This window comes from Choloepus didactylus, chromosome 1 (assembly GCF_015220235.1).
Source record: "Choloepus didactylus isolate mChoDid1 chromosome 1, mChoDid1.pri, whole genome shotgun sequence".
Taxonomy (NCBI): Eukaryota; Metazoa; Chordata; class Mammalia; order Pilosa; family Megalonychidae; genus Choloepus; species Choloepus didactylus.
Genome location: NC_051307.1, coordinates 146,163,812 through 146,177,256, shown reverse-complemented (window position 1 = coordinate 146,177,256; position 13,445 = coordinate 146,163,812). Strand labels below are relative to the sequence as shown.

Below are 13,445 nucleotides of genomic sequence, written 5' to 3'. Positions count from 1 at the left end.
CTTGTACTGGGGGATGGTGCGAAGATTGGCAATATACATTCTAAGTAACTTTTATAGTATGTTGGAAGGTGGTAACTGCTATGGGTGAAAGAACAGGGTAAGGGGGAGTTAGCATTCTGGGTGGGGAGGGGCCCTTGAGGGAGAAAGGAGCAATGGTTTTATAGCGTGATCAGGGTAGGCCCTGTTGGGACAGTGACATTTGGCCAAAGGCTGGAGAGAGGTAAGTTGTGGCTATGTGAGGGGAAAGCAATCTGGGTAGAAAAAACAGGTGGAACAAAGGCCCCTCCAGGAGGCTGCTGGGTGTGTTTGAAGAACATCTAAGAAGGTCTGTGTGTCTGAAGTGGAGTGAGCTGGGGCAAGGGTAGTAGGAGACAGGATGGGTGGGTCATGGAGGGCCAGGTAACGCAAGCCCTTGTGGGCCACTGGGTAGAGTGTAGCTTGTACAGAGTGAAGTGGGAGCATTGTGGGGTTTTGACATAAGGACACTCTGGCAGCTGTGCCAAGAATAGATCAGAAGGGGCAAGGGTGGAAGGAAGAAGGCCTGCTAAGAGGCTGTATAAATAATTGATGAGAGCTAGTGGTAGCTTGGGTCAGGGTGGTGGCAGTGCAGGTAGTGGAAGGAAGTTGAAGGGAATCAGATTTGTAAGTTAAGAACCAAAACCAGGGTCAACAACAGGAAAAATGCCAGCCTGGTTTGGACCAGTAAATTCCATCTGATTTCTGATTTTCTTTGTTTTACTTTGATAATTTTCTGCCCATCACATTCTGGTGCTGCTTCTTAACATTTCCTTTCTTAGCACTAATCCTCTCCTTTAACTCTGTACATTTTTCTTCTGTTGCTGTTACTTTTTGTGGAAGATAAAATTCGAGAAGACTGACAAGGAGGCAAAATGTTCAGACTCAGAGGGTTTAGGAAAGAGAATTTGTTTAGAAAGAACTAATCCCTGTATGGGCACGAGCACAGGGTTTGACACATAGTAGTCATCATGACATGTTTGCTATGGCAGAGAGGAAAGGGAATGACAGAAAGGCAATTTTTAAGTCCAGGAAAACATCTGCAAGGGACAGGAGAGGAAGAAGTGGGAAGAGGCAGGGATTCACCTATATATTTTGAAATATAGATAATTCAGTCAAAGGACTATTTGGAACCTCATGGTCTATTATGTAGCCAGCATATAGTTTTTGCCAGTGAATTTAACCAAGATGGATGGATCTGTGTGTGTATGTGTGGGGGTGAGGTGGATCTGCAGGATAAAAGCAGGAACTAAAGTTTTATCGAGATTCTAACACATACCAGGCACTTTACTCTACTCTATCTCATTTGATCTTTGTCTATTCCATTAATTCCATTATGTGGATTATAAATCATTACAATTCCTATTTTACAAATAAAGGAATTAGGTTCAGAGGGGGTTGGGCTCTCTTTGATCCACACAACAATTGGGGTGCTTTTTTTTCCCATTTTTCAGACAAAGATAAACCTTACTGAAGTTAAAATAGTTATCTAGTGAGCAAAGCTAGTAAGGAAGCCCAGTAGAGACAAGAAGGCAGAAGTGAACAGGTTAAGATAGAAACAGGACGGAGGCTTGAGAAATAAATGGAAAAAACAACAACAAGAAATGCAGAACATAATAGAGTAAAAACAAGTTAAAATGCTTCAAAACTTCTTCAGTGTTTTTAAAGGGTCTGAGTTAGAGCCTGGAGGCCCCAAAAGACAGAACTGGAAGAAGCTGAGGCGATTTATGTGTACCAGAAAATGATATGCTAATGCTTACATAAATTAAATGGAGCAGGACAATGGTGGATTTTCTAACATTGTTTGTATCATTTTTGTTTTCTTTTCTGTACAAACAGAATATTCAGTGCAGGCTTGAATGTGTTTCAAGCTGAAAGAGAAGATGCATTGCTTACCTGTGGAATCAGGTATCATATAAAGCGTCTTAGAGATGTGTGGAAACAGAGCTATAGTGTCCATCCTTGCCCCTAAGGCAATGAAGGTATTTCCTGAAAAATATATCCCGTGTATATCTTTCTCTGTTCCTGCACTCAAAACATGCCATGAAACATTGTCTCCTAAGCACATATCCAGTCCGGGCAGATTTCCGTACATGTATCCATTTAAGGCTGCAAGACATTTGTAACAAAGAAAAAGTTATTTAAATGGCTGGCTCTTGACATCTTTTGAAACACAGCACAAAGCACTAATCATAAAACAGTTTGCTCTTGTAGGAAGGTATAGATTTACAACTCTCCTCATCTCTGTTGTTATTGAATCACTCCATTGGGGACTGCAAGGACATTATCGAATTAGAGAATGATAGAGCTAGATGGCATTTTCATTAGATCATCTGATTCTACCCCTTCCTTTTAAATTTGAAGAACCACGGCCAGAGAGGCAGTTACATGCCCTGTGTCATTCAGTCACCACACGGTACCTTCTTCAAAAAGCAACTAAGCAATCACCAACAAATGTCCTACTCCACCCACTCCAACAAATTTGGCAACAGAGAATTATATCACTTTTATGTCTTACATTTAGCAATAGCTAAAACAAAGTATTGCACCGAGAAGGCATTGAGAAATATTTGGTATATTGAATTCAAAGCAATCACCTGGTAGACAATATTTTTATTGGAAAAGTACATTTGAAGGAAACATGAAAAGTATTAGCAAGCCTTTGGGGGAAGAAATGTAAATCTTTCTTAACCAATGTATAATTCTTTAGGCAGAATGAAATTAAATAATCCCTTATTACATTTATTTTGCAAATTAAAATTTTTCTTACAGTGCATCAAGTTCGAGTTCTGGAATTCTGTGCTGTTTTTAATCACGTTTTCAGGGTCTGTGGTAAATATTCTGATATTTTCATCCAAGAGATTACTTTTATTTTCATCAAATATTGTAGCAAGCAGGTAAAATTCTTTGTCTATTCCTTTCTGTGGATGAGAATAGAGAAAAGAATAGACCCAAAATACAAAAGATCCACACTCAAAATCTAGTCAAATTGTTGATCTGCATCTGCACACAAGATTTCCCATATAAAGGGATTTGTATACATGTGGAAAACCTGATTAATTGACCTTATGGTTTGTGGACTTTTAAATATACAGCACTGTGTGAGGCTATAAACCAGAGAAGCCATACATTCCTAGATAAAGCAACCTGTTCCCCACCCCCGTTGATGCATCTTACAGTGCATGTGCATATTCCTAAGGATGATGCTATCTGTACTAGAACCACTCCTGCTACATATCAGCAACTTCTACAAAACATGTTTATGATCTTGCAAACCCCAGCTTGGTTCTGTGTCTTCCTTGTTCTTACCTGAAAAGCCTCTGTGACCCTCCGAGTGAAGCAGAGAGCTACTCTGAACTTCCTTTGGCCACCCAGGACTAGCTTCCTAGTTTGTAAGTTCCCTGATAAATTGTTACTATTTTGTTTTTAGGTCTTAAGCGCCCACTGAACTTTGCCAGAACCTATTCCGTAGGTTCACAACTAGACACAATGAATCCAAGTGAATGAATTTTTCACAGAACTAAGAAGTTGGGAGAAGTCTCAATGGTTTTTTTCATATAAAGCTCTTAGGCTAGAAACCTCTACATTTGAACTCCAAAAGTGAAACAATGTGACCATAGATGTTTATAGTGGCTTTTTACATAGAATTCTACGAGATGCTCTCTGGAAAGTAGGTTAAACAAAGTGTTTTCAATTATAGAAAGCCTGCATTTTTAGGTTTCATGAAGAAATTAAATATATATATATACATATTTATATGTTGGACAAAATAGAAAAAATTAAATGTACTATAAGAATTAGATTATTTTACTTGACTTTTATTATATACATGAATATAAATATATATTCACTGTTGTAAATAAAATATAAAGTTAATTATACATTTATTTATATTGGGGTATGCATATGGCTTTATTATATGTGAATTTTCAATATGAGTACAAAAAAGCTCTTGGATATTAGTTCCCTTTGAATGAGGAAGAAGGGTAACTCATTCATCAAGTATTATTGAGAGGGACTATGGTTATTACAAAAAACATTAAAACCTTGAGTATGCTCTCAGGAAGCTTGCAGTCTAATGGGAGAGACAGACCAGTAAAAGTAATTGCACGGACAGATGGTCTGAAAGAAACATGCACAAGGGACTATGGTAACCAGCTCATTTTTGTTAGGGAACATTTTCCAAAGGAAGGGACCTTCAGACTGACTCTTCAAAATGTCTCCTTTTTGGCAGGTAAAACAGTGAGGAAAGACCTTCTTGAAAGAGAGAAGAGGTGCAAAATCAAAGAGTAGAAAACAGCCTTCCTCCCTCAACGACTAACAAACTAATTTTGTAGGATGGTGAAAGTGGGGTGCACTGGGGGGGGGCATGGTGAATCTGAAAGGATCGGCAGGTTCCAATATGTTCATCTCTTAGCCAGCAAATTGTTTGGCCTCCTGTGGGGGTGATTCTGTCTGGGAAGTGCTAGACCCATGTTTGTCAGAGAGGGGTGGGGAGTGGCTTTGAAGTGGGATGAGAATTAGGAGAGGAGTTAGGAAGTTAAACCAACTCAGAAGGCACTTAAAATGAGGCACTTAAAATGAGGAGACTTGGTGATTACAAGCTGGAGGTGAGAAAGGAATTGTAGAAGGAAGTCTCAGGCTTGGTGAGGCCATTAACTAAGAGACAGAATAGTGGAAAAGAGGCTGATTTGGAAGGTGGGTGTGGTAACCAGTGGCCTGAGCAAAACAGGCCTGCAGATCTTTGGTGCACAGCAGTCTGCGTGACCTAGGCAGCTAAATGTTTAACCTATTGTCTTTGTAAGCCAGTAAGGAGAAAAAGGGTAAATTGACCTTCAAATGTAACTTTATGGAAAGCAGGCAGAAAGTGAGAGACTCTTAGTCTCACGAAAAGAACAAAATGTAATTGTTCAAGTGTTATTCTAGTCCTTCCTGCACCACCCCTCAGGTCAGAGTGACCTGTTCCTGCATCTATGCTCCCCCCACTGTTAGGAATGTCTTTGTCTAAAACCCTTATAAAAGGGCTTGCTGTTCTCTGAATTGTGTGGCCAATTTTCCTTGCTAAAGCAGTACCTGCCCGGCGAGAGAAAAGCCATTTGAATTCTGCCTCCCTGTGAGTAAGCCCCAAATAAAGTTCATGTTTCAGCAAATGCTGGGCATTCTCTTTGGTCTTTTGACTGGTAAAGCTCCCTCAGGCTGTGACAGTGGGGGATGGTTAGTGGCTATTCAGAGAGAGATTTAAAGGTTAAAATAGTAGAATTTGAGGTGTGCGGGCAACAGGCCCATGTGGGAGTTCATTTGGCAGCGGGAGATAAAGTTCACTGTAGTTCAAGACAGAATAGATTCAGGAGGCATCAGCATACCGGAGTTGAAACTGCTGATTCCTGTGGCCCTGGGGCATTGCTGCTCCTGTGCAGTTCTGTTTCAAGCAGCCCCTCACCAAGGCATACCTGGACACAGGCCCCATGGCTCACCTGTTTGCCATCCTCTCCAAGACCTCCACTTCTGCACACCAGGAGAGGCCCTACAAGGCCACTGTTGGTGTCTTTTTCCTTATTCACTGAGGAGTAGTAAAACCAGGTCAAGCAATTGGGATCTGTGGAGGTGGGACCCACATCTTCTGGAACTTCCCATGTGTAGACAAATATGTTACCAGGACCAACATGTGAGGATGGTGCAGGAGTACCTAGCAAGAAAGAAACATGTATAACAGAGAACCTAGGACTGTGAGTGCCCTTGGTCAGACTCAGACCTCTAAGAACAAGGCTATTTCTAGCTTACCTTGTTGCACCTTGAGTACTAATCGAATGGAGGCCTGAAGGAATAACTCTGCCACAATGAGTACACAGAATTGTAAAGAGGTGAAAAGTGGGCTGTATAGCAATTTTAGAAGGAATTTTATTTTCTTGCTCATTCTATATTGCAGTATAGCTTGCTTGGGCCCACCTTGAGCTCTACTTACCTACACCCCATGTTTTGTAGAACGAACCCTCATTGCTCTTGTTGTATTGCAACCCATGAGGCTGAATGCTGAGCGGCAGGGAAGCATTGTTATAGAAAGTGACCTTCATGGTTTGTCCCACCTCTGCCTTCATGACAGGCCCTAGAAACCAACAGAGTTAGTATCTGTCCTCAGTTTTCATGAATATAATTGTCAATTGGGCAAGGCTCTCCTATGAACAAATTAAAGTGATGATGCCATGAATTTGAAATACATCCTACTGCAAGAGGTCTAGATGATTCAGGGTCTTAGAAAAATCATTTTAGATCACATGAATATATTTATCTCATTGGGTTTATAGGGACCAAAGAATGTAGTTAAAATCATTGGGAGAATCAGAAGCATTATTTCCATAAGATTGTAAGATTATGGATAGAAATCTCTAAAACTGTGAGCTGGTGAAAACTGTTTTGATTGCATAGAATATGTATAAATGGTATTTATAACCTAGCAAGCTATGCTGAGAATTTTACCAAGGACTCCTAGGTGTTCTTCTCTTGCCTTCTGTATTTGGAAGGAAGCATCTGTGTATTCACGGTAAACTAGTTTTTTGTAAGTTCCTCCAATTCTGGTGCTGCTTTGTTCAAAATATGGCTGAGATTCACTGTGCAGAGGAAGTAAATACATTAAGAACATTTACGTTTCATGACGATGTGAAAAGAAAGCAAGAATCTATGCATATCTACTATAATATGCTTATAATTCATTTCTAATTATAAAAGAAATGCACATTCATTACAGAAAATTTGGAAAGTAAGGAAAAATACAACAAAGAAAATTGATTTCTCTATAATCCCACCATCTATAGATATTTATTGTTAACATTTTCATCCCTATCCTTCCAGTCTTTGGCCTATGCATGCCTATGTGTATCTGTATGTATTTATATCTGCTGTCTACATAATCATTTATCTACAAATTTTCTTTTGGAAAAAAATTAGAAAGACATATCTAATTTGTTTTTTAGGCAGGCAGCAAACATTTGTTTAAAAACAACTATGTGCAGAGATGCTATAATATTAAAAGAGCCATTCTTTTCTTATTATTATTTTTATTATTACATGATAGAAATATATCTGAGGCCCACTTAGTAAAAGTATTCCCTAGCAATTTAAGTAAAGACTTGCTGTGCTAAGACATCATGGAATTTCATAGCCAGGAGAATCATGCAAGCTGAAAGAATCTATTGAGTTCTTTTTATATTGGTCAATATAAAATGAGAGTAAGACCTAACCTTGAAACTAACTTTTGCTCTAAGCCCAGATATCCATCTCCCAATTAATCTAAAATTTTCATTACCCAGAGTGAATAGTTTATTGATGAGCTTAAAATGTAAGAGAAGAAAATATTCACTGGACATAATATTACTGGCTTTCTCAAATTTTCTGTGAATGAATTAGAGAAAAATCAAATACCATGGAAAGCATTATTGTTTTTTGATGGTTTTAGAACTTGGTCATTTATGACATATAACTTTCATTCAATAGACCAGAGGGTTAAACTCCAGCAACCTTCAAATTGGTAAGTGCATATATAGCAGAGAATTACCAGAAATTCAGGGTCATTATGTACTTTTTGTCCATATTTAAATGCTGATGCCACAGTAATGTATTTTGGTCTTAGTTTGTAGTCATTAAAGTAACAGTTGCTAATATATTCTTAAATGCCACTGAATAAACAATATTTAGATAATATGATTTAAAGGTGGCATAGAAAGTGATTTAATTATGCCTTCAGATCTTAGCAAGGGAGTATGTCACACATGAAGAATGTTTTTGAAGTTTTGTAAAATCATTATTGATACTATTGTTCACTATGTTGTTAAATGTCTTATAAGTATTAAATGAATCCATTTTAAAATTTGGTGCTAGGACAGAGGAGATGATGTCTGAGTTGAGGCCAGAGGGGTGGGGGTTGGGGGTTTGTGACCCTTTCTAGGGAGAAGGAATAGCAGGTACAAAGGCAGGGAGGTTAAGCTAGTGCATTTGGTTTGGGGGCAGGGGCTGAAGAGATGGGCATGTTCATAAAGACAGCCCTGCCTCTGCCTGAAGAAACCCCATTGCTTAAAAAAAAAAAAAAAAGATCATTGTGGAGGAAGCATTCCTCCTTGGAGTCCTCTGTGGGAAGCAAAGGGCCCTGGCATAACTCGAGGACCTTCTCTGTCCCCAGACCAGACAGGGGTGAGCTGGAGCTTCCCCTACTTTGGGGGCTTCTCTGCATCCATGTAAGCTGCTCAGGGCTTTCTGACTATATGAGGACACAGTCCAGGTCAAAAAAAAAAAAATAAAGCTAGGGGAAATGAATAGTATATTTTCATTTGCTTTGGCAAATGATCCTTAACCTAGATAACTGGATACAATTATTTTCCTAACTTTATTTTACCATTGTTATTTTTTTCTTTTATGGTCTTATTATAAAAGTATTATTTCATCAGTGTTTATTTTATTATTATAAGATGCTTTACATTCTTTAAGAAAGAATCAGCATTATTAAAAAATTCAATTATCTTTATCATTTAACCATAAATATTTCAAACAGTGAATTTCAAACCTTCCAGGTGCTGTTAGATTTTTTCCAGTGAAGAAATCTATACCAGAAGGGCCATAGTTCCATAGAATTTCTTCAGCAGCAATATAGTAATATACAACATGTGTCCCAGAAACATATGTTGAAGGTTTTTGGCAATTTGTTACATTGAAAAAGGCCTGCATAGCCTCTGAAAAACAGTAAGCCCGTGTAGAAAATGTTATTAAAAATGATAAAAAAGATTTCCTAAGCCCATATATTTTTTTTTAATTTTAGTCAAGATTATTGAAACATCTGCTTTCTTTGAGAAACTTGAGGTACTTTGTTTATGAAATCTGTGCAAACACCTAAAATATATAAAACATTTGGGAAAAAAAAAACCAGGATGCAAAGATGAACGTTAAAGGGACATGTGTTACTAGACTCATTGGTCCAACTTCTAGATGAAGAAAGCACCTCCATAAAGAAAAGAAGCTGAGAATCTATTTGGCCCAAAACATCTTTCCTCATGGGTATGAAACTCCCAAGTCACTAATGAGTATCTTGGTTTATCAGATTAACTAGTTGGGAGGGAGGAAGAAATGGCATGAACATTGTTGGTGGGGGTGTAAACTGGTATAATGTTTTTAGAAGGCAATTTGGAAGTATTTGTTAAAATGAAAAGCTCTTCAATTATGCAACTTCCCTTCTTGGTTGGTAGTCAGGAGAAATATTTGCACATCCATAGAAAGAGAGACATAAAAAGGTGTTCATGGTTTATAAACAAAAAAAATTGGAAGCAATTTAACTGTCTACCAGTAGTTGTTAAATAAATGAGTGCATCCAAAATATGGAAACTATGCAAAAATAAAAGAGAATGAATTAGATATATAGGAAATGTCATGAAAATGATTTCAAGACATGTTGATGAGTGAAGAAATCAAGCAGCAGAATATTGTATATAGTGTGATCTACTTATATAAAAGCCAAACACTAGACACTAAGCCATGTATTTTTATTTCTCTTATGTTCATCTGTTTGTGTGAAAATGCATAATAAAATGTTTGCAAGTGCACACCAAATTGATTATAGTGGTTACTCTTTGAGGAGGGAACTGGGAGAGAGGTAGGGTGGGGTTGGATTAGTGTTATGCTCTTAAACTGGTTCTTGAAACAAACAAACAAACAAACAAAAAACCTGATTTATAGCATTTGCCTTTTTTTTTTTTTTGTGGTGTAAGTATTTCCACTGAGGCCAATATGAAGTTATCAACAGTTTAACAGTTGATTCATTTAACAGTCTTGAGCCAGTATGAGCCGGCTTCAGCCAACAACATTGAACTGCCGAACTCATTTGTCTGCCGGAGCTACCTATCCCCTCACCCCAACATTCTTCCTTCCTTCCTCCCTCTCTCCCTCACTTGCACCCTCCCTCCTTCTTTTCTTCCTTTTCTCCCTCACTTCCTTCCTTTCCAGCAAAAGTCTATTTGTATATTCTTATAATAACTAAACTATTTTTTTTTAAGACTGGAAGCAAGTAAAAATTAAAAGAAGAAACACAAAACTTTAGGAGAACACAGACTGATAAGAAACAGAAAAGTCAGCCCTAGACAAAATTGAGAAAGTTTTATAAGCGACTCAGCTGACGGATCCCATAGCTTGCGAGTCTGTGAAGATGAGATGGGAAGACCTTGCTTGAGGGCACCTTCTCTGACTGAAGTAAGAGGAGTGGGACTGAGGGTACGTTTTAACCGAAAAATGATACTCCTTTCTAAATGATAACCTTTTTGTCATTAATTTCAATCCTTGAGTTCCAATAGCCATTGAATGGTCCTTCTCTCTCCCACTGCCCTGATAGGTACAAAGCACATAGTAAACCCTGATAAGTACTTGTTGTTTAGCTGGTAGACTGATTTTAGCTGTTAAACTGAATTGAAGCATGATGCTAAGCAAAGCGTGGGACTTAGTAAAAAAAGCTTTCAACGAGAGAAATAAGCTCAATTTTGTTCAAAAAATTAATTTCTTCAGTTGTAATAACAATTACATTTTCTGATTGAGAAATAAGACATGTTAATAATCATGACCTTTATATGACCATATCTAGAGTTTCCTCATATTTAAGAATAGAAACAATTGATAACTGCATAACTGACCAACCTTTCATTAAATGCAGAATGTGAATGAAGAGGAAAATAAGCTAAAACGGGAGTTTTCTGAGTACTGTTTTACAATTATGTAGTCCTGCGTAATTCCTATCTCTTTTTCTTAGAGGGGTTTGGGCAAATGTTTTAACATCTTGGAGCTTGTTCCTCAATTTTAAAAAACTGTAATAATACTCACTCTGCCTGACAGGCTAATTAATATAATTTTTTGTTTTGTAAAAACAAAACAACAAAAAGCCCCTATATACCTAAAGGGTTTATTATTTTAAGTATAGAGTGTAAGAGACTTGGGTTCCAGTTCTATCTTTGTCACTGACTGTTTCCAAAAGGCAATTATTTTACCTCCCTGGATATCCATTTCATTGGTTGTAAAATGAAACATTTGCAATAGATTGTGACCTTGGAATTTCTCCAAGCCTGCACCATGCAAAAGCAGTGAATCCCTACCATAAATCTGGCAGCCCAGCATCCACTCCCCTGGGCCTTTGGCTACCATGATGGCATCTTCCAGTGAGGCTGGTAGGAGAGTGATGGTGTCTTTTCTGTGATTCCGAGAGATCAGAGTTTGTCCATGGAGATATATGGGGTGTACGTCCAATACACCACCCATGCCAACAAAATGCCAGTGGACTCTGTCTCCTGCACACATAGTGAGATTGGGCAGATTTCCATACATATACCCATTTATAGCTGAAAACAAATACATAAAAAACCACCAGAGGAGATCAGTGCTATGTGGTATAAATTCGATGTATTTTTTCATTATATTAACCTTGCAACGTCAAAATTGTTTTCATTCATAATTGAAGGCAGTATTTGATTTGTATTGCACTAAAATGGTCGTAAACATTGTAATTAGAAGTAGGATTGAAATGTTTAAAGTCAAGAGGAGGAGAAAAAGTAAGCTAAAAGTTGGAAGCAGTGAAATGGGGAAAAGAATAGAAGATGAGGATAGAAAAAATGAAGATAAAGGTGACAGAACCTGAAAGCATATTTTCTGAAAAATTCTGTGTTGGTTAAAAACATATTTTTATAAATTATCTGAGCTGTTAAGTCTATATTATTCCAAGAACATTTATTCCCTTAAATGTGCTTGTACCATCTTCTTTTGATCAAATATCAGACTTTAGGAAACAAATTTTTGTATCTAGTTTAACAGATTAAGAAACTTTGGAAACCAATAGAATTTACTAAATGCCTTGCATATCAACTAGTATACCCTGAGTGAAAAATCAAAACATTTAAACTCACATTTAAACAAACTTGAACAAAAGGAAATTACCAAATAGAATGCTAGAAAGTAGAATTATAGGTTATTATGAATGAGATATTTCTTTTTAATCTTACAATGTATTTGATTGCTCTTCATAAAGCCATCATCACTTTTGTTAACTTTGCCAGGATCAGTAAATCTTTTAATATTGTCATCGATATACCAGCTTGCATTTTCATCAGTTATAGACAACAACAGAATAAAAGTCTTGTCAATATTTTTTTCATTGTTTCCATCCAATGTCCCTGAAACAAAAAGAACACATTTCTTATTTTTCATACAGATAATAATCATGGCTATTTTTATAGATATTGTTTTAGTTTCCTTGGTTGCTCAAGCAAATACCATGCAAGGGGTTGGCTTAAACAATGGGAATTTAGTGGCTCATGGTTTGGAGGCTAGGAAAAAGTTCAAATCAAGGCATCATGAAGGCCATGCTTTCTTCCCAAAGAAAATTCTGGGGCTGGCTGTTGGTGATGTCTGGGCCTGGGCTCCTCTGTCACATGGCAGTGCACATGGCAGCCTCTCCCGGTCTCTCCCTTCTCTTCCAGATTCCACTGACCTTCAGCTTCTTGCTTCCCATGGCTTTCTCTCTCTCTGTCTGAATTTAATTCTGTTTATAAAGGACTCCAGTAATGGGATTAAGGCTCATCCTGATTGAATTGAGCCACACCTTAACTGAACCACCCTCATCAAAAGGTCCTAATTACAATGGGATAACACCCACAGGAATAGATTAAGTTTAAGAACATGTATTTCTGGGGTATATAGCTCCAACCATCCCTGATACAATTATTTTTATTTGAAAAATGATCCACAATGTTTGCTCATTGTTAGAGCATACAAAAAAAGGTAAGTGTTTGAGTTGTGGAGTTACAAAAGAAGCTCTTTATATATAAGAATTCATTCCATTTTATTTCAAACCCAGAGTGGCCGTAACTGTGACAATGAGATTAAGTTCAGCTTTCACACAGGACAGGTGTGCCTTGCAGGGTGGGGCAGTTAAGGAATTAGCAGAAGGTTAAAAAGACAAACTGTAATCCACAGTCAGTCCCCCTGCTTATCCACCCACTATCTACTACCCTTGCAAGGTGGAGACTCGGAATAAAGTTTCCCAAAATAGCCTCATAACTTGTTACCAAACTAGCCCAGACTGGCTCTAAAGAGGCTTGGGCATAACCATTATAGTCAAGGGTGGGGATTTGTTCTAAGGGTTCCCAATGTTGCAAATTTGTGTGGGAAACGTATTTCAAATGTTTCCAATTTGGGTGGGCTGCATGTTTCAAATTTGCCTCGGCTAGTTAGGCTTATTGAATAGAATGTAACCTCTGAAGTATTCAGCCAATGGAGAAACAGTGGAGGGACTTGCAGTTAGGTGTAGGGAATAAATAGTGCTGGGTCTATTGTTCTGCCCACATTTGGTTGGGCGCCCGTTCTTGCAAGACCGTGAATAAATTCTTTTCTTCTCCACAATCTGGTGAGCATTTATT

General features: G+C 37.9%; 1 protein-coding gene across 1 annotated transcript in view; it reads right to left on the bottom strand.

Moving 5' to 3' along the window:
- The window catches only part of LOC119527483 (ceruloplasmin-like), a 56,073-nt gene that overhangs the window by 20,563 nt on the left and 22,065 nt on the right, over positions 1–13,445 (bottom strand). Inside the window, exons 4-11 of the mRNA XM_037827552.1 lie at positions 12,030–12,200; positions 11,130–11,372; positions 8,567–8,732; positions 6,490–6,620; positions 5,978–6,118; positions 5,490–5,701; positions 2,786–2,936; positions 1,912–2,124 (exon numbers count right to left, since the gene is read on the bottom strand). Of these exons, the coding sequence (XP_037683480.1) occupies positions 1,912–2,124; positions 2,786–2,936; positions 5,490–5,701; positions 5,978–6,118; positions 6,490–6,620; positions 8,567–8,732; positions 11,130–11,372; positions 12,030–12,200 (1,428 nt within the window). The remainder of the gene's footprint in view (positions 1–1,911; positions 2,125–2,785; positions 2,937–5,489; positions 5,702–5,977; positions 6,119–6,489; positions 6,621–8,566; positions 8,733–11,129; positions 11,373–12,029; positions 12,201–13,445) is intronic.